At 47.2% G+C, this 23,837-nt stretch overlaps 1 protein-coding gene across 2 annotated transcripts in view; it reads right to left on the bottom strand.

The window, feature by feature from the left end:
* Positions 1-716: 716 nt before the first annotated feature.
* The window catches only part of FRMPD2 (FERM and PDZ domain containing 2), a 99,161-nt gene continuing 76,040 nt past the window's right edge, over positions 717-23,837 (bottom strand). For both annotated transcript variants that reach the window (XM_055275408.2, XM_055275407.2), the window contains 8 exons: positions 22,377-22,481; positions 20,170-20,263; positions 19,193-19,278; positions 17,263-17,410; positions 15,305-15,519; positions 12,903-13,001; positions 7,631-7,974; positions 717-1,681 (listed from right to left, as the gene is read on the bottom strand). In XM_055275408.2, the coding sequence (XP_055131383.1) occupies positions 1,633-1,681; positions 7,631-7,974; positions 12,903-13,001; positions 15,305-15,519; positions 17,263-17,410; positions 19,193-19,278; positions 20,170-20,263; positions 22,377-22,481 (1,140 nt within the window). In that variant the 3' untranslated portion in view covers positions 717-1,632. The remainder of the gene's footprint in view (positions 1,682-7,630; positions 7,975-12,902; positions 13,002-15,304; positions 15,520-17,262; positions 17,411-19,192; positions 19,279-20,169; positions 20,264-22,376; positions 22,482-23,837) is intronic.

The raw sequence follows: 23,837 nt of genomic DNA, 5'->3' as shown, positions 1-23,837 counted from the left end.
AGACCCCCAAAAGAGAGAGACCAAGGAGAAAGATGCACCCTCCTGTACACAGGAGGCAGAACAGATGGGTGCTCAACAGGTGGGCCATGGAGTGGGGAACCGATCAGGTTTGAATTCTGGTTCTGTCGCTTACTTATTGGATAACCTGGGGAAAGCCCCAAATGTGTCATGTGTGAAATGGGGGTGATGACAGTCCCCATGTTGTAGGTCGTTGTCATGGTGCAAGGGCCATGGTAAGTGTTCTGTGAAAATGGCCATCACAATGATACATGACCCCCAAAGAAGATGCAGGGGAAACTGGGCAATGCCCACAGACCATCCCCCGCCCCCAGCTGAAGTGGCTTGATAGCACTGAGCCCTGCTCTGGTCAGAGCTCAGCCCCAGTCCACCCAGCCAGAGTGATACCCACCTGAGGGCACCGTACTCCAGGGCCACAGGCTCCTCCAGGTCTTCCCATTCACTCCCACTCTCTGGGGACTCTTCTGGAGGCAAAGACTCTGGGACAGTGCCCCAAGAGCAGAACTGTGGCAAGGGAATGGTCCCAGAATCTGCCTCCAAACATTCTTCACAGGGTAGCTGGCCTTGGCATGTAGAGTTGACGGTAAGATACTCTTCATCCTCCAAGGTGGGAGAAGGGGCTCCACATGGATGGTACATGTCACCTTCCCCATCCTCCCCATCCAATTCAGGACTAGAAAACAGAAGCCCATGTTTCTTCCAGCCTTGATAAAAAAAATTCCTCACCCCACCTTCCCCTTGCCTTTTAGAATACTCTCCACGACGCAGGCCCGTGAGACTCAGCCAATGTTCAAACAGCTCCTGCCAGAGGCTGCTCTGGGCACCAGGAAGCAAAAAACTTATAAGGCAGCACCCCTGGCTTTGAGGAGCCCTCAATTTAATGAGAAGTTGGAGCAGTAAAGAAATGTTACAGTCCATTTAGGAAGTGCTATGATAGAGGCAGCTGGAGCACCCTACCAAGCTCAGGAGACCGGGAGGGGGGCTTGCCAGACGGCACAGCATTGCAAGCAGGGCAATGACCCAGTTCTAAGACTGACTCGTCACATGGCAAGCAGAGTCGGTCAGACTTTGGACAAGTTTATTGACTTCATTGGAACCTCAGTTTTCTCATTTGACAAAACTAGATGGTCAAGAAGCATCTAGGATTATTGAGACATGTAAATTACATAATTCCGATACAGCCCCCCCACTCCGGGTTCCTGGTATAGGATAAGTTTTTAGTAAATGTGAGATGCTGTGATTACTACTGTGAATAGGATAGCTATTTCAACAGAAGAATTATAAAGAAAGGGCTTCAAGAAGGGGTTGGGAGTGACTCAAGCAGGCAACCATCAGAGCACTTTGTGCAAAGATCAGGTCCTTTTCTGAGCACTGAAAATGTGCCTATTTAGAGAGGCGGCCAGCTGGAGTGCCATTTGCTCCCCGTGGAAGGACACAGGAGGCAGACGAGTGGTGAAGCTCATTATCTGGTGATGCAGCCACAGACGTAATGGTCAAAGAACAAGACTTCCAGGGGCTGCCCTAAGTTCGCCACACATGCCTCTTGATTAGAAAGCATAGTCCGTGCAAAGGTAGGGCATTTTACACAGCACTGCAGACATGCAGAGAAGGTGCTCAGAAAATATCTGTCGAAAGTCTGGTTAGAGAAGATGAGAAGGAATATCTAAGAGAAAAGCACAAAGATTTAGCTTTTTACCAAATACATGGATCCTCATTTCTCAGCCTCCTTCCCCACACCCGAATCAATGGGTTGGCTTTGTTATGTGCTGCTGCTCTCCTTCTCCTTTCCTGCATTGCCTCTTTCTCTTAAAACCGGCTCTGGTGCACCCCAATAGCTACAAACCCTTAGACACCCAGAGAGCCCATCCTCCTCCCCAGTAGAGCCGGAAGCATCTGTCCCAAACTGAGCTTCACTGTGAAAGAGACATTATTTCCGCTCATGAGAACTACAAGGTATGTGAAATAGTGAATTTCATGTAAATATATATGCACACTCAAGTGTATAAAAAAGAAATTATTCTACAAAGACTGAAGAGGAATACTCACTGTCAAAAGACATTTTTAATTCTTGAGCATTTGCAGGGAAAATTGACTTTAAGCTTGGCCAAATCATGTAAAAACTGTGCTTTCTTATAAACATAGGAAAGAAACATTCAAGAAGTTTTATCAAAGAATGGGAAATCTAGCCTATTGCCCAGGCCCAGGCTCACCACTGCACCCACCACCTCAAGGAATACCTCCTTCCCTCCGTTCTGAGCACTTTAAGCCTTGTTGAGGAGTGGAAGATGGCAGCAGTATGTGTCCACTGGCCACTGCAGCTGCCTCAGTGTCCACACCTCACCTCCTACCAGTAGACTCCCTCCACCTCTTCTAATAAGCTCCTTGCCCTCTGGTTTTGATTCGGAGCTCCAGCTACTGGCTCTGCCTGGACAGAGACCTAGGGAAGCCATCAGCCTGAGAGACAAGAGGCAAGGCTTCATCTGAGGCTCAACCAAAGAAAAAGCGATTTGCTCCCCACTTATCCAGGGGGACTTGGTGGTCCCAAGGGTGAAATCTTGGCCATCATCCCACCACAAGTTGGGAGAACGACTGCCTTTCCTTCTACCCTTTTGCACGTGCCATCAGGCTGCCCTTGGAGATTTGACCTGGGGCTCAACTGTGGGCATAGGGAAAGGGTGAATAGGGAATAAAGAGGCACCAGAAGCCTGTATGCCTATCTCACGGAAAGGGCGAGACTTAGAAATTTGGAGAATTTCATTAAGATAGAGACATTCTTTCACAGCAAGCCTCATGTTTTGCCATGTGGACATGATGGGTAAAGAGGTGGAGTCCTTCACCCAGGGTTCAAGGCCAGCCAGCTCATGGCTAATGTAGCAGGACTTTCAGCAAGACCCTGATGTTGTCAGGGTACACGGGGCTGTCTGCTCACCCCCTGGTTCTGTGTAATGACCTCAGCTTCTTCCTGCCCTCGTTCTCTGCCCACCAAGCTGTCCAACAGAAGGAGGCTTTTATAGACAGATGATAACTAAAGGAGAATCTGGAGATTTCATGTGGGCTTCCTGGCCAGCCATCTCTCCCACACAAACCAGCAGGACCCCAGAACCAGGGTCCCCACCGAGTCCTGAAACTCTTCAGTGGGTATTTTTAAGAGGAATCCCAGTTCAGCTCTGAAGTCAGTGAAACCATTCTGAAGGCTCTGCTTGCTACAGAATATTTACTGTGGAAAGACACTGTGCCTAACTTTTCTGGACAGCTGTCCTTTAAAGACTTGGGCCACCAAATTCATCTCTGCCTTTCAGGAGGAAATTCACAGAGGCAGATTGGGTATTTCAGGCTTGAAATATGAAGGTATTATAATTGTCCCATTTACTTATGGTTAAACTCATAACAAAGTTTGGGGTTTGTGTCTCTTCATGTCTCCAGTTCTCCAACATCAGGCCCCATATTGATGTCTCCGTTAGCCCTGAAGACACAGCTGGGAGCCCCAGGTCTCTGCTCCTGACAACTGCATTTAGTTTTGGCAGGTTGGATTTATAGCATCTCTAAGACATCAAAGTAGACAAGTTCAATGGACTGCCAGATTTGGAGCTCAGATGATAAGTCTGAGCTGAAGTACAATAGTTAGGATTTGTCAGAGTAGTGTGGATAGGAATGCGGGGAGCAGATACCCCTGGGAGCCTGTAAGGTGTAAAGAGAACACTGCTAGAGGCAGCACTGAGGCTCCAGCCCAGGCTCTGCCGCCTCACTCACTCCCCTCAACCATACTCCAACCCAAGAGCAGGCATGACAGCTCCCTCACCTGGCAACTGCATCCCTCCCTAACTACTCTGACATCACACCTGGCCTGGCCCCTGCAGTTGAGTGAGATTTGTGGCCTCCTAATTATCTTTTGCTATTCCAGGCAGTGCCCTTCCCCAGAAGGTATATCATAACCTTAGGTTCATTTCCAGGACTCCTGCTTCATTTTGCTTTCTTAAATAAATGACCATCAAGATTTATACCATCACTTTCACAAAGTGATGCTTGCTGAACTTACGTGCATTTTACTTACATGAGTTTAATGATATGTGCTAGGCAAAAAGAGAAAGAGAAAGATAACCTTAAACATTCTGCAAAGACCAACTTTCCAACCAATGAGTGTAAGTAAGCCTTGAAGTGCACATGAGTGGGAGAACTAAATCTTTCATCCTCTCAGTCTGTCTCTGTTTCTGTGGGGCCAGCATTTAAAGACAAACATTTTGCATACAGCATGGCCCATAAATGCAAGCCTCCTAACTTCATCTGAGGCTCGACCAAACAAAAAGTGATTTGCTCCCACGCCAAGGGGCAAATAACATCACTCCTTCCAAAGTGATGTTTCAAGGGTAATGAGACTTGATGTGATTGTTGCCTTCTGCCTACCTTTAGGAACTAACCTTATAAAAAATGTGACTGCAGCCAAGCTTTCCCTCTGATAGGCACGTAATCCAACTCTCCTTCATAAAAATGTACTGTACTGCTTTATTGCAAGATATTTTTATAAAGATCTACTACTAGACGGTAAAACCTCTAGATATAGAGTGTGAGAAAAGAGAACAGGGAAAGAAAGTGAAATCGAATCTTGTCCATGAACACTTTGGGTTTGCTGTGGTGCTGGCAGCCATCTGGCTGTAGGAAGTTGCCACCTGGCAGATGGTAAGTTCCGGCAATTTGCTGGGAATTTCAATTGAAGGGACCTGTTCTTTAGCTGGAAATAGCTCAGGAAAGGGAAGGAAAACAGACTTGCATTGAGTTCTTACTGCATGCCAGGCACTGTGACAGCACCCTGCACATGCTATTTCTTTTGACCTGCACAGTACCCTGTGGAATTGTCATGGTCGCCATTTACACTTGGGAAGCCTCCAGCTCAGGGAAGGCAAAGCTCCAGGCATACTAGTAAGTGGCAACGCTGAAACCACGTAATAGGATCCAGAAATCCATGCTCTTTTTGTTAAAGAGTTTAACTCACAGATGCCAGACACTTAAGAGACAGTGGCCTGCGACAGTCACCTCGGAACTGAGCTGCAAACAATTCTAAGGCTTCTGCAGAGAGTCACAATCCCACTTTGGAATCCTGATTCAGACCCTACCCAGGAGCTGGGGGAACTGTGTCCAGTGGTTGCTGGGCATGCGCCCCTCTTTTCTTCCTGTAGGGGGCAGCCACTAACTATGTGTGCATTAAATGCAAACACGTCCTGCTGGAGGAGAGGCGGACTTGGTTTGAGTTCTTTCAGAGGGGAGGAAAGGTTCCTAAGTGAGGGAGGGAAAACGAAGTAAAAATAAAGCCAGGAAATGTGAGGAGGCAGAAAGCATTCATCAAGAGAACCACCACGGGGAGGCAAGAGAAAAAAGGGGAGCGGTTGGCCATTGAGAGAGCCAGGATACTGAGAACAGTAAAGCTGCCTGCGCACAGTTCATCCATGGGTACATAGACCATGTGGGCCCGGCAGTGAGTATGACAGGTGATGGGTGTTCACGACAGACTGAAGATAGGAGACTCCCCTGGAATGCTCTGGGCAAGCCCTTAGGACTCTCATATGGCTCTAGAAGGAGAAGTCCTTCCAAGAATGACAGATTTTGGACATCTGCAAATAGGGCCACAAAGCCAAATTTAATTTGGTTCAGAAAAACAAAATAATGTGATGTTTGATGCAAAAAAAAAAAAATGGCAAATGCTAAAAGATAGGCAGAAATAGGTATCCGGACTTGGAAGTAGAAGACATAAAGAGGCATAAAGATGTATTTGCTCCCTCTATGTGGGAGCAAATCACTTTTTCTTTGGTTGAGCTTCAGATGAAGTTAGGAGGCTTGAATTTATGAGTCATGCTGTATACAAAATGTGTAACTTTAAACGCTGGCCCCATAGGAACAGCATAACAGCATAAAGATTTCACCTTAATATAAGGAAGAACCTTCTGATCAGTAACTAGATGACGATAAAATGGGTCATTCAAGAGGTAGCAAGTTCCGCATCCCTGCAGATATTCAAGGAAAAGCTGGGACTCCTTCTTCAGGAATGTTATGGAGCAGATTCCAGCATGGAGTTCGAGGCTAGACTAGATCATTTTTATATTGAACAGGCTTATTTTCTGTAGTTTAATGAATGAAACAGTGACTGCCTATACTAATAGTTTAAAATACCATTTTTAATAACTATTGACTATATTAAATTAAAGGCACTTGGCAAGTCAAATTCCCAGCTTGTACCTATACCCAGGGTCACTTTATAATTCAGCTCTCAGGGTCCCTGTTCATTATCCCAAGCTATCTGGCAGCAAAACCTTTCGATATCCAAACAAGTGCCTCCTGCCTACAGGAAAGTACAGTTCCTTTTATATGTCCTTTAAGATCATGGTAATAGTTGTCCTTGGACAAGTCTCTGTAGGTTATTTTCTTTATTATTTTATCAAGTATGTCAATTACTGCCTACGCTGCAATTGTAAAGAACTATAAATACACTTATGTTATACATTATCAGACAATGAAAGTGAATGTCATTGATGAATATGCTTGTCCACCCTGTTCTACTTTGCAAACCAGTTAGCTTTTGTTTGGCTGACACAGCATTCTTCAAAAAATTGTAGCAGGGTACTTTTAGGGAATGCATGCCTGGATCCTGTTTGTCACAGCTCTCACCGGGTCCAACAGTATTACACCACTGCTTCACACTTCACAGAGACTATCATTCCCTATGGATCTACCTTTGACAGTCTTCTAGGATGATCACCAAATGAGAGCCATTTAATCTCAGTGGGTTTATAGAGTGTCAAACACAAACGATTGCCCCTTGTTATTTGCCTGCTTTGTGCCCATGCCTCTGGCTGGCAAATGCCTAGAAGCAGGTCTTACCCTACATGTGCAGCCCTCTGTCTGCTCCCAACAGGTTTCCAAGCACCTTGTGTAGTAAGTACTTGTCAAACTAAATCAAAGACTGTGTTCCCTCAGCATAGGACTGAGAACTGGAAATACTTACAGATGGATGGGCACAAAAATGCTGACTAAATTAAAAATAACTGTGAAAATGAATGTTGCAGGGTGGTCTTGAAGATACAGACGTGTTTAGAAAACAAAAGCTGGTGTAGCCAGGCATGATGGCTGGTGCCTGTAGACTCAGCTACTTGACCAGCAGAGGTGGGAGGATCACTTGAGCCCAGGATTTTGAATTCAGCCTGGGCAACATAGTAAGACCCCATCTTTTTTAAAAAAGCTGATGTTGATAATGAAGCATTATACTAGCAATAGAAATGAGGATGCATGTAAGAACTTCCTTCTTACTACAAAGCTTTAACAGGCCATGGAGGATATAAGAGAAAGCTTTGTGTGCCAGGAGAAAACCTGAGGCCTGCCATCTATAGCTTCTAAGACATATTGGGGACAATTGTGGTCTGGGTAGGGTTTGCTTTCCCAAAAGCTCACAGGTGGTCACAGCAGCACCAGACCTTATGCTTCTCTTGTTGCAGCCTCTCTTCTAAATGCCTGGAACAGTGCTGGGCACAGAAAGCTTCCAAGCATAGTTATTGATGGCTTGATTATCATTTCCTAGCAATGAGATGCACACAGTTTACAAAATGTCTGCAAATGTGGCGATTCTTACCTTCCAAGTCTCATGATATCACAAACTGAATAGCAGTTTTGCCTCATATCCTTTTCCAAAGAGGTCGCCAATGTTGATGCATCCCTTTCTTGGTGAAGTTTGCATAAATGAGGGTGGGACTCAGGAGAATGTGTCAAGGAACTGGCCCAAGGTCTCTCTCTATTTTGGCCCCATTGTGCCTCTCTGATGGCCTTTTGGGAAGACTCTGGCCTGAGACCCAGGCCTTCCCCTGCATCTGGGGAGGCACTGTCCCTCCAACTGTCCTCTTGATCCAGGATGGGGCTGGTACATGAGTCAGTACGTGTTGCCCTGGTGAATTCTTTGTCAGCTGAGAGTTCAGGTGTCTATTAAAAGAAATGCTACTGATTACTGGTTGCGGGATGCACATTGTTTTTTTAACAATACAAAGCTTTCTCCCCCCATATGATTATAGATCAGAGTAGTTACAAGATGGGCTTTGAGGTCTGTCTATCACCATAGCATCCCAGCTCCTCTACATGCTCCCGGCTGGACACTGGGCAACACACTCAGGCACCTTAGCTTAGAGGGCTTTGGAAGCTCTCCATAAATGTGAGCCTTATTTTTAAATAAAAAATATTTGCAAAAGTTAGACAAAGATAAAAATGGAAGATAAGTATGCAAAACAATGACTCTATTCCACTTTCTGATAAGAAATGTTTTCTTTTTAAGTTCTTCATCTTCATCTGTCATCGCAGGGCTTGTCTCCCTGTCTCCACCCCCATCAAGATGATGTTCTTTCCTGGGTCTCCTCCTCACTTTCCCAGACATTCCTTGCTTCCTCTCAACTGTTCACCTCCTTGTCAGCCTTTTAGGTTCCGGTTTTGATGATGTGCTACGTCTTGCTGCCACTGCTTGACCTTCTACAGAAAAACAATCTGTGTTTCAGTAGAAAACTGTTTTTATCTACAGCAGAATCTGCTGGGTTCTCTGATTCTGGCTGTCTCCACTGTCTTTGAGCTATTTTACAACTCTATAAATAAACAGGTCCTTTGAAATCTCTTTTGAGCCAATTTTAACATCTGCCTGGTTCCCTCACTGAATGAGTTAAATAAAATCTTTAACATGTGTTCATTTTTATATCTGTAGGAATCATGATTTTACCTTTTAATGAAAATTATCTTCTAGCACTTCCACCCTATGATCTCCACACCTGATGTAATAGAGCCCATGCCTGGGTTCCCACCCCTGCCCTCACCTACAAAAGAAGAACCACCTCAATGAGTGGTCTCCCCACCTTTCTGATTGTACATCCCTAGCAATGAGAGGGATACACCTCCAAATGTGAGCATTTATTTAATTATAAATCACAAACATTTACCACTCTTCTGATAGACTGGACATTATAAAGGATACATCAAAAATCAAAATTTTAAGAAAGAGCATATTTTATCACATTTTCATACTCTTTGGAGAGACCTCCAAAATCTGTTTTTTAACCTATCCTCTTCTTCTAGCTCATTGTCCCTGGACATGCTCTCCAGCAATCCTTCCTCACTCCAAGACTTCCAGTCTGTGGAGCTGCTGCTTTCATCATTACCCCCACTCCCCTTCCCTGTCACACATGTCCTTGGTGCACCTCTTATTCTGCTTAGATTCCATGGCTCTGCCCCTAGATGCTCAATTACAGACAAGGAAGACCCTGAGCTCCCAACTCCTTGCCCCTCTCTTCCTCCATCACGTGTCACTTGCAGATTCTGGGTTTCCATTTTAATTCCTACTCAAACTGTGTGAACCTCACCCCTGCTTCTGAGCCTCTGACTAGATTAGCTTCAAGTGTGTGACTGCAGATGTCAAATGGGCAGTCAAGACTTCCAGATAATCTTTCTCTGTGTCCTTAATCAATTCAGTTTTCTACCTCTGCTCTCTAAATTATTTCTCATCTTGTCTCTCTCTTCAAGTTTCCAACAACTCCACCCTGACCTTGCCTGTGACCTCACAGTGAGAATGGACACGTTCAGATGAGAACTCTTCATCTTCCCACAGCAAATTCCACTGAGCAGCCTGTGCCCCTACCCCAACTTCAGCTTCCACCTCTCGCCACCCATTTCTGTGCTCTACTTCATGGCAGCCTCTTAGATGAGTGTCTCTTCTCACTGCTTCCACGCCTCCCTCCTTTTTTCTTGCACCCACTAGCACCAGCCTTCTGTCCTTTCCACCCAAAGGAAGGAGCCCACATCAGGGTCCCCAGTAACCTTTATCTTTCTAAAGCTGAAGAACAATACTCTGTCCTCTCACTCTCTCAGCAACATTTAACAAAGTGTGTCCCTCCCTCCTTCCTGAGAGCTTCCTTGCTCATTTGCCCTACTTACATGGAGCTGACCATGAGCTCCACCCTTGCTTGGTTTTTCCACCAATTCCCAGGCCCCATCTTAATCTCATGTTGTCCCATCTCTGTACCAGGCCTCTCAATGTTGGCGTGCTCTGTGCTGACTTCTCAGTCCTCTCCTTGAACTTATCTGCACTCTTTCCCAAGGTGATCTCAACCATTTCATGGCTTTACACGACCTCTGTATATGCTGACAACTCCCAAATTCACTTTTCCCAGCCCTGATCTCATGCCTATTCTCCACAATTGCCTAATAGACATCTTCACTGGATAGCCTATAAACATCTCAGTTTTACATGATATCAAGAACTATTGTTTCTCCTCCATGCACCCCAGATGGCCTTCCCCAGCCCCTGTAAGCAGTCCCTCTCTTGGTAACTGGTGCCAAGAGAGATGAAGTGGAAAATAGGATCTATGAATACCCTCCTAAAGCATGAAATAGGTATGTGTGATTTAGTGCAAAGAAGAGAGGTATTGGAATCAGGAAAATCGGGCTTTTTACCTTCTTACCCCTCCTTCACCCTGCATTGGTGGTACCACCATTCTCCCAAGGCTTCCTCGTGCCAAAGCTTGATTGCTCTCTTTCCTCATGCCTGTTTCCAATCCCAAAGTAGTCTCCTGGACTCCACCTCCCAGCTGTATCCCAAATCTGGCTGCTTAACTCTTCAGCTACAGCCTGAGTCCAAGCCACATCATGTTTGACCTGAATGACTGCTGCTTGACCTCCTTTAGTCCCTGTGCACCAGTAATCTGAGTGGCCCCTCTGAAGAACGGAGGAAGGCATTTCCTGCTTAACCCTCCATGCCAGCCTGGTGGCTTCCCACTGCATGCAGGATGGTGGCATCATGCTCCTCTGATCCCCAAGGCCCTCCAAGGTCGGTCCCTGCCACCTCCACAACTTCTTCCACTTCTGCTTCATTAACGACGGCCCAAGCACACTTGCATTTTTGTCCCTCAAACATCCAAGTGGGTTCCCATCTCAGGGCCTTTGTTCATGCTGTTCCTTCTGCCTGGAATGCTCTTACCCCAAATGTGGGCATGGCTGCCTCCTTCTCAGAGATGCTTTACTTTATGGACTAAATGCTCGCTCCCCAGAGCTGCTGACCCTTGCTCTGCAATCTGACCACTGGAGCCACCGAAGCAAATCACAATCCTTCTCTCCCACTTGGCCCTCGGATATGAGGGGGGAAAGCTCACCCCCACACCTTACCTGGACCCTTCCTGCTAGATCTTTATGGGCTCTCCTGGGAGGAGCTATTCTCCAGGATGGAAACACCTCTTTTTTCCCTGGGATTTCTTAGATATTTCAACAAAAACACAGGGTCCCAGCACCTTGGCCTGAATTGGTATGTGTGAAATTTGGCCCTCTCTCACCTGGTTCAGTTTCTTAACACAATTGCTGTCATCTACCTTCTTTTCCAATCCAGCAACTTTTGGATATCTTTCCCATAGCTCTTCTCTCCCTAGATGCTATGTCAAATGACCTCTTGGAGTCTAAGCATCAACAGGATCTGGGTCATCAGTCCTTTATGTTGTCCTAGTGATGGTGTCACCCTCAGACACGATAAGTGATCATTTTTATCCACATCCTAGAGATGAGGAATCATGAGCCTAGAGAGGAGAGGCAACTGCCCAAGGCCTATGTAACTGCCCAAGGTACGGGTGATCCAGGTACCTGCCCAGATCCCCCTCCAGGACTGAGACTCGCATCCCACTGCCTCATCTCCCCTCCCTTGGGGTGGCCCACACCCCAGCACTTGTTAGGGCAACAAGCAAAGGCACAGGTTCTCTTCTCCCAGTTCATGGCAGCTCCAAGGGGCCATCTCTGCTCCAGGGCTCCCTCCAGGATCAGCTGAGGCCCTGTTTATAGCTGCACATTGATCTCTCCTTCTGCCCTGCCCCACTTCAGTCACCCTCACAGGGGATGTTCTCAAGTGCAGACCCCATAAAACCTCCCACACTCACATCTCTGCTGCAAAATCTGTTTCCTAGGGACCTCACAGAAGGCATGGCACTGGGTAATTGTATCTGTCAACTTGGCTAGGCCATGGTACACAGATAGGCGGTCATGTAGCATCTAGATGTCACTGTGAAGGTATTTTTTTTAGATGTGATTTGACATTTAAATCAGCAAACTTGGAGTAAAACAGATTGTCTTCCATAATGTAGTGGGCCTCATGCTGTCAGCTGAAGCCCTTAAGAGGAAAGACTGACCTCCCTGAGGAGGAGGGAGTTCTGCCTCCAGACCACCTTTGGGCTGGATCTCCATCAATTATTCCCTGAGTCTCCAGCCTGCTGGCCTCCCCTGTAGAATTTGGACTGGCCAGCCCTCATAATCACATGAGCCAATTCCTATAATAAATCTCTTTCTCTTTCTCTCACTCTCTTCATATATAAATACACACACTCACACACACTCATTCTATCTGTTCTATTTCTCTGAGAACCTGGCTAATATAGGCATAAAGGTAAAAATCCCGATTTTCCTGATTCCAATGGCTCTCTTCTTTGCACTAGACTGCACGTGCCAATTTCATGCTTTAGGAGGGTAATCATATACCCTATTTTCCACATCATCTCTCAGAATGGAAATTCTTATTGGAAATTCCCTTGGTCTGCTTCTGTGTCTACTCTCCTTCCTCCCGGGCTCCCCTCTCTGATGCCTGGGTTTCCAGAGAGCCTGGCCCTAAAAGTTTCACAGCCAAAGTCTAAACATGTAAACATCTACAGGAAGATCCAAATGTCAGAAGAGGCAGAATCAGGGAGAGGAAGGAGACCTACTGAGGTTGGGGGGCCAGCTATTTTCCTGCCCCTGTGAAAGGAGGTGGCACTGAACCTACCTACAACCCTCTTAGGACCCTAGAGTCAGGAAAAGGGGGGCCCAACCAGAGCCAGGTAGAGAGAGTAGAAGACACTGCAGCCTACCTGCCATTCCTGCTCCATCTCAGGCAGCGCACCTGGAGGGGGTCGGCAAAGGAGGAGCGTGACTTCCTGTGGAGCCCCTCTCAGTAAATGCAGCACCTCCTGCGAGAAACCAAGATTCACTGTTAGATCCGGGCCTGCATCGCTGGGGATGCAGCAATGTTCTCCCCACTGTGTCCCAGGCGCTAGCTCCTCCCCCCTGCACCTTGATCTATTTCTCACTCCAGAGAACTCCAGAGAACACTGCTGTGGGCCTGACTTTTCAAAGTGCAAGGAACCAAGGTCAGTGGCCTGCAGCTTCCACAAAGTTGATGCAAGATGCTGGGCTGTGCATCACCTTTGTACAGCTTGGGTTCTGGGAACCTCTCACCTGTAATATTGCAGTAACCTCCTCTCTGCTCCCTGCCTTCACCAGTGTCACCCACCTGCCTCCCTCCACATTGCTCAAGGGAATGGCAATATCTGCCAATACCAATGCCTTTTCTTCAGAGACAGAAAGAGTGACTCCAACAAATGGCTGTTCATCTCCATCGCCCTTTCCTCCCAACCTCCCCTCATCTTGGGCCACCAATTGTGCAGGCTCCACCACCTGAATCTCTAAAGCCTGACCCTTGGCTCTGAGCTTCCCTTCAGGGCTTGGCTTGGGCTCTGGGAACCTCTCACCTGTAGTATTGCAGTGACCTCCTCTCTGCTTGCTGCCTTCTCCAGTGTCACCCACCTGCCTCCCTCCACAATGCTCCAGGGTAGTTTTCCACAATGCAGATATAACTGAGTCCTTCCCCCACTGCATACCCTGGCTGACTTGCTTTTCCCTCAATGTAAGCTCCAAGGCATCGCACATAGACCCCGTTTCTGCCTGCTGCTGCCTTTCACCCCAGTTCCCTCTCTCCCATCTACTCCCCTCTGCACCCACGTCCTAAGCCTCTGCCATGCTGAACCTGTTGCTCCAAGCCACCCTCTCAATGTCCAGGGTTCAAGATTGCCTCAATAGCTCCTATTTCCTATTTAGACCAGGATTTCTCAAACTCTTGGCACTGTTGACCTCTCAGGCTGGAAAATTCCTTATGGGAATGCCTGTCCTGTGTGTCGTAGGGTGTTTAGCAGAGTCTCTGGTCTCTACTCACTAGATGCCAGAAGCACTCATCAGTTGTGACAACCACAAATGTCTCTGGACTTAATCAAATGTCCCCTGAGAGGGAAATAATCCCTGCTTAAGAACTGCTGATCAAGACACTCCCCAGTCCCTGCCTCAGCCACCCAGGACTTCCAAGGGGTGCACTTCTTTCCTGGCGCACTGGTGTGAGCACTGCAGCATGGGCTTTCATCTCCCAGGATACATATCTCCTGCCATCGCGGCTGTTTTCTGTCCATGAGCTCTGAGACTGCACGAGCTGTCCTCCTCTGTGTCTTCAATCTCTCATAGAGTTGCCAGCCCAGCAGTGGTTCTCAGAGAAGGGTTCTTGGATCAGGAGATGGACAGATGAAGGCATGCCCTCCCAACCAAAGCGTATGGTGTTCTAGAGACCTCCCCCCAGCCCTGCCCAGAGCCACTGTCCCCCTTTGTCCATCTTGCTTTGTGTTTCTGCAGCTGACCTATGAAGGCTACATGAGGCTTCCTGTTGGGCTCAGCTAGGGGAACATGGCAAGAGACCAGAGACAGGGACGAGTGGAGGTCATCGCTGCTTCCAAATTCCTCCCTTCAGGTTGCCATGGGATGACTATAACCCCAGCCAAGGTGAGAGCTCATGCCAGCAAGTCCCCTCCAATGGCTCTCCATTCATGGGGTGGGGTAACTGCTCTTTCCCATCCCCTTTGGCCTCGGGGTAGGGGTAACTGCATCCCACTCTTCCTAGCCCTAGGCCACAACATGCTCCCTCGAGCTTCCTAACAACCTGCCCACACCTTTATGAAATGTTCCTCAAATGACTCCATTTTCTTCCAGGACTCTGTCTAATATATACAGTATTTCATTACTCTCTCTTCTTAAATTGCATTTTTTATCATAGGCAGGACAGTCAGTGTAATAATGTATGAAAAGCTGTAAATGTAGTTGAGAAATGGGAAGGAGAGCAGAAAGCGACCCACTCTAGTCCCTTCAGCCCTACGCCCACCTCCCAGGATGTGTGTGAAGAGACGTCAGCCAGCACAAAGGCCAGGGCTTTATCTTCAGCTTCTCTCATGAACCCAGTGAGAAGCAAGGCTGACTCAAGGTCAGATATTTAAAAACAGAGATTTTAAATTAAATGTGAGAGTGTACCACTAATTACTCTCTTTATGTGATTAAAATCCAGGCTGCTGGTGTGATTTTTGAGAGCCCAGAGTTTTCCCCCACAGCAGCAGGCTAGTAAGAGGCAAAGCTGGGGCCGGCCTGCACACAGAGCTGCATTGCCCATGCCCCCCGGCACCTGGAAGATGAGGCCTTCCGTGGACCTTCCATTCACGGCCAGGATAATGTCACCAGCTGCAATGGCCCCATTCTCCTCAGCTGGCTGCCCCGGAAAGAGTCTCTTAATCCTCACAAGATCACTTTTGAGATGGCTGCAGCTCTCTTTCTCCATCTGCACGAAACTGAATCCCAAACCATTGACATTCTTTTTTAGTTTGACTTCAAACTTAGGACCTGTAGTGTGGGATGTTGATAAAAATAAATTCTTCAGTAGATTACAAGTGAAATTGACCAGTCTCGAAATGCAAATTGTCAAGTAGATGAATTATTTCTTTTACGTTCAAATAATTCCTTTGCTAATTTTATGACAGAGTACATTATGTATGTTATAGATTAGTGCTGTCCAGTAAAATATAATGTGAGCTACAAATACAAACCACAAATGTCATTTTGAAGTTTTCAAATAGCTACATTAAAATAAAAGGAAAAAGCAAAGAAAAAATAAAAACAAAAAATAAAACAATTTAAAAAGTAAAAGGAAACAGGTTAAATACGCTATAATCATACATCTTATTTAATCCCATATATCTAAAATATTACCACTTCAACATGTCATCAATATGAAAAAATTATTAATGAGATATTTTTTATTCTTCTTACAAACTAAGCTTTCAAATTCCAGCACATATTTTATCCATTTAGAGTGGTCACATTTCAAGTCCTCAATAGCCACACATGGCAAGTTGCACCATATTGGATAGCACAATTATAGATAACTCAACTGTGTTTATACATAAAGATATAGCTGCTAGGTATACACAACATGCTCTTGGCATTTAATAAAACTTGTATCACATATATTCCTATTACTCCTTTAGAACTCTAGTCATTTGTAGTATACTTGAAACTAAATTTTGCATTAGACCATGGAGAAAATTATGGCCAGTTCTATGGACAATGCTTTAGCTGCTATTTTGTTTACCCATGTAGGCTGACCATAAGATGAAACAGTTGCCTCTGGGCACCAAGGATGAATAGAGCTGGCCACCTACGTGGTCTGTCCACCAAAGAGGCCTCTGGGCTGCCCACTGGCATCAATGCACAGAGGGACAGAGCACAGACTTGCAAACTTCACCAGGGCAAGAACGGAAGCATGTGAAGCAATTACGTGAAGCAATTATGTGAAGGTGTGTTGCACCCCAGTTCTACCATCGCCCTAAGGCCTCCTCCGCTCTTTGCAGTCAGTTTCTCAAAGGCCCCAAGGGAGTGAGCAAAGGGGTGAGGACGGAGGAGACTTGATTTAAATAGAAGCATTCCCCCTTTGCCCCACCTCTACCCTATGGCTGGCTTGAGTCTTCTGCAGCAAAACCAGAAAATCTCTACGATGGGACTAAAACATGGCTAAGGTCCAAATCATTCTTACTGAGGAAATCAACGTGTTCCTGGCCAATACCAAAATCACAAGGGAATTACAGAGGGGCAGCCCATCGGAAAACATGCAGTTTTGTCCCTCTAAATGATTGTTCATTTGGCTTTTAAAATGATGCTAATAACAAGGCTAGATTCCTGAACCTTCCTCTCCCAACCTGCCTAGTCATTCCTCAAATAACTTTGTTACAAATGACTTGGCTGGACTGTGAAGCCAAATTTATCTGAAAATGTGTGACCCTTTCAGTCAATTTCATCCTAAATATTCACACAAACATTAATGTTCTGGCAGCTGATTAAAAGACTGAGGAAGGCTGGGGGCAGAAAGATGCCTAGAAATCATTTGGGGAAAATGCATTTGTTTCCAGAAACCTATTCCATGAGATGGGCTTCCATGGCATGAAAAAGCCGATCTCAGCATGATCACCACGGCTCGCTTTCTTTTCAGGACCCAGAGGAAGCCTTCCTGCCTTTCCCTTTTGACCTGACAATTCAAAAGCTGCACACAATAACATGACAATAGTAACACTCAATTCTCCCCCCTCTCACCATCTGTCACCGAGACACAGCTCGAAGGCCTGCCAGGCAAGGCTGTTACCAAGGAAACAGCCGTGTGTTCATCTCCTATGCTGTCATTAGCAGAAGGACACTGCTGTGTAGTCCTGGGGCCTCTTCTCTCTAAGACCAGTCTTGCAACCTAGAAGGAAAGGTGAACAAACTCAGTTTACACTTCATATGGCAACCAGGAGGCACTCCCTTGACTCTGCAAATGCTTCTTAATTTTCGAATCCTTCCTATAAGCAGACTCATTTGAATCTCTCAACTAGCCTGTGTTGGGATCTAGACCCAGATTTCTCAGCGCTTATTAGACAAGTGCACCTGGAAGCAACACATGTACCTCCACTTCACATATGCAGTGCCACACTCATCTTCCTCCCCTCACTCACCCTCACTTCCCCTCCTCGTTCTTCCTAAAACACTCCTCCCCTCGCATTGGCTCACACCACCATTAACCTGCCAAGGGCCACATTTGGAGTGGTCCAGCTCTCCCCCATCTGGTTTCTAAGACGTGAACATTCCCCATTAAGAACAGCTCCCCAGTGACCCCTCCCCTCCACCTCTTCTCTCACTGCCAGTGTCCTGCTGGGCCGTGGCAAGCTCTGGTTACTTGGGCTCGCTGGACCCTGTCTGCACCCCTCTTGGTCCACCCCATCATGGCTGCCAGTGAATTGGTCTAAGATACAAACTGAACATGCAACATTCTTGATTTAAAGTCTCCAATGCTTCCCATCACCTAAGACCCAAACCCATGGCACCCCAGTTCTGCACCACCTGCCCTCCCCTTTCTTTCCAGTGTGATTTCCCACCTGTCTCCCCACGACACCATATACCCTTGTCGCTCTAAGTGTGATTCAAGAACCAGCAGCTAGACGTCACCTGGAAGCTTCTCAGAAATGCCAAGCTCCCATTCAGGGCATGTGGCCCTGCCTTCATCTTCCTGCTGCTCCTGTCACTCAGCACCTGGCCCAGGATCACAGAGGGACAATTCCTACCTGCCAAAGCTGCCAGGAGGCCAGCCAAGTACCCTCTCTACCCATGCTCATTAGCAAAGGTCTAAATATCAGAAGGTGCCAATAAATTATGGCTCTGTTCTCAAGATAGGTCAACCAAAGTCACTAATATAAGCAAACTTCACCAGACACCAGAAGACCGCTTTGGTAAAGAAAGCAAAAAGTGGCCAGAACATTGCCCCACAGCTTGCTGGAAGGGCCCTCAGGAATCCCGCCTGTCTCTGTTGACTTTTTAGCTGCCAAGAGAGGGTGATGCCAGCTCTGTGGCTCAGGACATAGGGGCAGTTAGAGGCTCCTAACCTCAGGCAGAGGACTCGGCACAGTGGGATAACATCGAGTCACTTCAGGGCAAGGAATAAAGGGGACATAAAGGATGAATGGCTCTGCTCTTGGCACCCTGAATTCCTACCTCATTGTGAGGAAAAGAATCCCAGGACACTCTGACCCAGGCCCTGGTGGGTACAACACAGGGTGAGGGGGAACGGCATGAACAGGGAACAGAGTGGGGTCATCCTATGCAAACGTAGGGAGGTAAGAAGGCCCAAGAGCCCATGGACACAGGGCCAGCGGGGCTGGGGCAGCCAGAGCCAGGCTAGAGCAGTCGCTTCACTCCATCTTCTCTGTTCCGCTGTCTGATTCCAGAATTCAGGCAAGCCACCAGTACGTTTCTAAGGCTACCTACAGGGGGTGAGATTTTTTTACTCAGAAACATCTGTCTGCTATCTCCTGGGTTTCACATCCCCATAGAAAAGTGAGGGTAAGAAGAAATGGAAGAGAAAAAAAAAACTAACAAAGAAAAAGTCTTGTTTCCTGCCTGCCTCCCTCCCACCCAGAGACGATTTCAGCTTCTGATGTTGTTCAGGAAAGCCCCGGAAGGAGGGGAAGCTGGTCAGCAACTGTCCACTCACCTGCCCAGGACCCTTCAGGCACTGCACAGCCTGCTTGTGGGTGAGGCCGCACAGACTCACTCCATCCACCTGCAGGAGTCGGTCACCTGGGAAAGGGATGGATCTCATGTCATGACCTGGTGCCTGAGGCTGCAGGAGGTTCCCTTCCAGGAGGTCCCTGCCAGGCGCCCCTCCATGCAGCCTGGAGAAGTGGAAAAGGAAGCAAAGGTGCCAGGTGTCCCCCTGGAGTCAGCAGGAATCCTGCCTCTCTGAGCAGGCTCACTCCCTTCTTCTCAGGCACATCACAGATCAGGGATATAAAAGCCTTTCTATTATTGGCTCACAGAGTGGTTAAGCCAGCTCTGTTCAACCTTATCCTTCCTCCTGTTTTCCTGTGAAACCGTCTTTGAAAGTATTTTCAAGTCGCTTAGATATTTATATCTCCAGGATGTATTTTTTTTTTATTTCAAAAAAAGGTCAGGGAGGCATGGTTGATGCTGGGGACACCAGAATTCTAGGGGAAATGGAGATAAGTAAGATCCTAGGTTCCCCTTTTGGCTCAATTCTGGCAGTTTTGGAGACCGATAAAAATCACCCCCTTCCATCAGAGCAGTGGGAGCTGAGCAATGGCAGACAGAAGGCTCAGGTGTCCTCCCTGGATGTGCGAGTGAGGTTACCGAGGCCCACTTGTCCTCCAAGGAAAGCAGCATGCTTTCCCATGAAGGCCAAAGAGCAACACAAGTCTTTTAAGTCTTCTACTATTTTTCTATCACTTATGCTTCCCAGTGTGCCACTGCAGACCCCCCAACCTATCAAATGGGCAGGGCAGGTTCTATCACCCCCTTTCCGGTGAGAAAAGCATGACCTGGGGAGGCAATCATTTGCATGAGTTTTCAGAATGGGAGCAGGGCAAGGCCTAGAGGCTGCCCCTCCCAGTGCAGGGCTCTTTACACCATGGAGCACAGAGTTCCCAATGAGACCTCATCCCCATCTCTCACCCTGCAGGATCTGCCCTTCCTTGGCAGCTGGTCCTCCAGGAACAATGGATTTCACGTAGATACCACCATAGGGCACGCTGGTGTTAATGCCACCCTGAAAAACACAACAAAAAACTCACCACCCATCTTTCCTCCTCCAGGAAGCCTCTCCAACCTCCCCAGCTAAGGGAATCCCCACCTGCCCACCACTCTATCCCATGACCTCACCTCCGACTGCCACTGTCTTCTGTATTCACCTATTCGTTTAGATTGTATTCTCCACTGAGCAATAAGATTAGGTGTTCATAAGCTTAACAACAGAAACTGTGTGAGAGATCTGGGCATGTCCCCAGCCCAAGCACTGGTACATGGCAGGTGCTCAGCAAATGCTCACGTGGGATGCACCACTATCTCTCTATAGGTAGCGACCAGCGTAGGTGGATACGGCTCTAGGCCTGAAGGCTTGTGCCTGGCACATCTTGTGTGCTTTGATGGGCCAAAGGATATGTGCATTTTTCATTATAATAGATGTTGCCAGATTGCATCCCTATGTGAATATGGATATACTTATTCACATTTCTACCAGCTTTGTATGACAGTACCATTTTTCTACATTCCACCAGCTATATTTAGCCAAGCTGGTAGACATAAAGTTTAAAATTTTATTTTAATTTAATTTGTATTCCTGTGGCTTTTCATGGGTTTGAGTGTTTTTCATGTGTTTAGTGGCCATTTGGATTTGAGTGAGACATTTCAAGAATTATTTTTGAAATTAAATACCTGCAAAGAAAATTCAAGTTTTTGCCAGCCAAAGGAAATCACCAACCTCTTTTCAGCAAATATATATTTGTGAATAACCCAAAATTTAGTGAGTTTTTCAGATGAGAAATAGCTATGTTTGGTGTCTGATAGGGCTGTTACCCCAAGCCAAGAATAAATGGACCATATTTGGTATCAGCCTGTTCACTCCATGTGGATTCATGAGCCTTATTGCTTGGTTTCTTACTTGGTCCCTTAAAATTATCTACTGATGACAAATTCATTGCAGGCTTGGGGTCCAAGAAAACACATATCCTTGCTCTAGGTACACAGCATTATCACAGGGGAAAGCAAAGAATGCCCTCCATTCACATATCTCTTGAATGTCCTCTGAAAATTTTCATCAGCCATAGCATATCCTTACTTTGGTGGGAGATGCCATTCTATTTCCCATCAACAGTTAAATCCAACAATGACATTCCTGAAATCCAGACCCACTCCAGGGTCTCAAGGTAATGGATCACCTTCATTTTTTTTTTTTTTTTTTGGAGATGGAGTCTCAGTCTGTCGCCCAGGCCGGAGTGCAGTGGTACGATCTCAGCTCACTGCAAGCTCCACCTCCCAGGTTCACGCCATTCTCCTGCCTCAGCCTCCCAAGTAGCTGGGACTACAGGCACCCACCACCACGTCCAGCTAATATTTTTTTTTATTTTTTAGTAGAGATGGGATTTCACCGTGTTAGCCAGGATAGTCTCAATCTCCTGACCTTGTGATCCACCCGCCTCGGCCTCCCAAAGTTCTGGGATTACAGTCGTGAGCCACCGAGCCCAGCCAGTAATGGATCACTTTCAATACTCAGTAATAAAAGCAGCACCTTCCAACTTCTGACCTCTGGATTTTCACCAGCTTTGTGTGTGCCATTCCCCAACCCCTTGGGTAAACACAGTTATATGGGTAATCTCCTTTCACAAGGGTCTACCAGGCAGAGCTCAGAAACCAAATGCAAAGTGTCAGTCCTGCTGGAGGCCTGGCCCTGGGATGTCTGAGCAAGAGGCTCCACACTGATTCTGTACTAGATGACAGTGGACTGCCCCACCCATCCTTGGCCAGATGACAGTGGACTGCCCTTCTCACCTTTCGCTTGTGTCCCTGAAGCCCCAATATGCTTCTCTCTCTCTGCAGTCCAGCTTGACCTCAGAGTCAGAACACATCACCCAACTCTGCCCACGCTGCCTCCTCATGAGGCTGGAGACCCCTAGTGCATGCCCTGCTCAGCCTGAGGTTCTCCAGTACCTCTGTTTGTCTCTGAACTCATCCTCCAGTGCAGGCCCCCACTGGCTTTTTTATTCACCCCTTACATTTGTGCAAACTAAGCACACTGTCAGAGGTTGCCATCTGGGTGGAATGGCCACCAGGTTCTAGAAGGACATCTTGTTAACTGCTTTTCAAGCTCTCCTAAAAACTCTTACAGTTACGCTGAATCCAAGTGTCCCATCTTCTTTAACCAGTTCCACAAAGTAGATTTCACCAGCACTGATTTCCAGAGGTGATGGAGGACAAGAAGAAGCAGCACCCTGCCATAAACAAACAAACAAAAATAAAGATGGGATGAAGGCAGATGTCACCTCTTACCTCTCACCTGCTCTCAGGAGCAGGCAGCATTGCACCTCAGAAAGATCATGAGCTTTGGACTGGGCCAGCAGGGGATTCATTTCCAACTTTATCAGGCCTTCTCCATGTGACCTCAGACAAGGCAGGAGGAAGATGAGGGAGTGATAGACTGGGCTGATGCCACCTCTAGGCAGAGAATGCTTGGGTCACTGTTCATGTTCCACTGTCCCTCTGCCTAGAAGATGGGGTCTTTTGTCCTATCTGCCCCCTTTACTTAGTGCTTTCTAATGACCATGCATGTTAGAAAATTCTAATGACACACAGGAGAATAAACAAGCTGGAGGAAGCTGAACAACGAAGCCTCGACTGCTGAGGTTGAGACCTGAAGTGAGAATCTAAAGTCCACCATACCACAGAGGATCATCTGGCCACAAAGTTGGCCACGAGACCCAGAAGAGCCTGCAGCATCTGGGTTGGGTCCTACATCCTGCACCATGGTCAGCGTGGCCTTAGAGCTCCCTTGCTCCCCTCAACTGCCCCCAGCTCCAGGAAACCAACTCTCGTTTGCCACCAAACAAGCCCCAGCCTGAAGGCCTGTCTGCTCTGCTTCCTGCCAGAGAGGACCTACCAGAGGAAGGCCTGGGGTGAAGGTTTCTGCTCTGGAGGCCAATCTGAATCCCAGCTCTGTCCCCTGCTCCCTGAGAGAGCTTGGGTGTGCTCCTTTGCTCTCTCTGTGTCAGGTACCCCACCCATAAAAGGGGTCGATAATAGGAATGATCTCATTGGGTTACCATGGAGCTTCCATGAGCTAATACATATAAAGTGCTCAGGACACTGCCTGGCACACAGGTAAGCACTCAATTAATGGCAGCTACTATCATTGTTCTTCCACTGGCCTCCTGCATCCAGTTCCTCATGGGATGTTCTGTCCAGGTGATCACCATGTCCAATTAGGAAGGCACTGTCATTCATGGAGCCCTATTGCATGCCAGATCCTTGTGACAGGGGTCAAAACACACTACCCCAAAATAGGGCACCTTGGCACATTGGAGGATTTGGAGAAACAGCGCATGCAGGAAGGTTTCTCTGACCTTCCCCTGCCCTTCTCTTCAGAAGCAGGCGCTAAAACCTAGGAAGGATTTTCTAACCTTCCCCTGAAGCAGGGCACAAGACCCTCAAGTGAGAATGCCCTCCCCATATCTGGAAAAATGGAGCATCTTATGTGGGAAGACACAGGGACTGAGAGAGGAATCTGAACAAGCTGGCCTTGCTGAGTTCCTCCCACCTTACATACTCCTGCTTTTTGTCTTATCTCATTT

This window comes from Symphalangus syndactylus, chromosome 4, assembly GCF_028878055.3.
Source record: "Symphalangus syndactylus isolate Jambi chromosome 4, NHGRI_mSymSyn1-v2.1_pri, whole genome shotgun sequence".
Classification (NCBI taxonomy): Eukaryota; Metazoa; Chordata; class Mammalia; order Primates; family Hylobatidae; genus Symphalangus; species Symphalangus syndactylus.
Note: the sequence above shows the minus strand (reverse complement) of the source record. Positions and strands in the feature narration are given on the sequence as shown.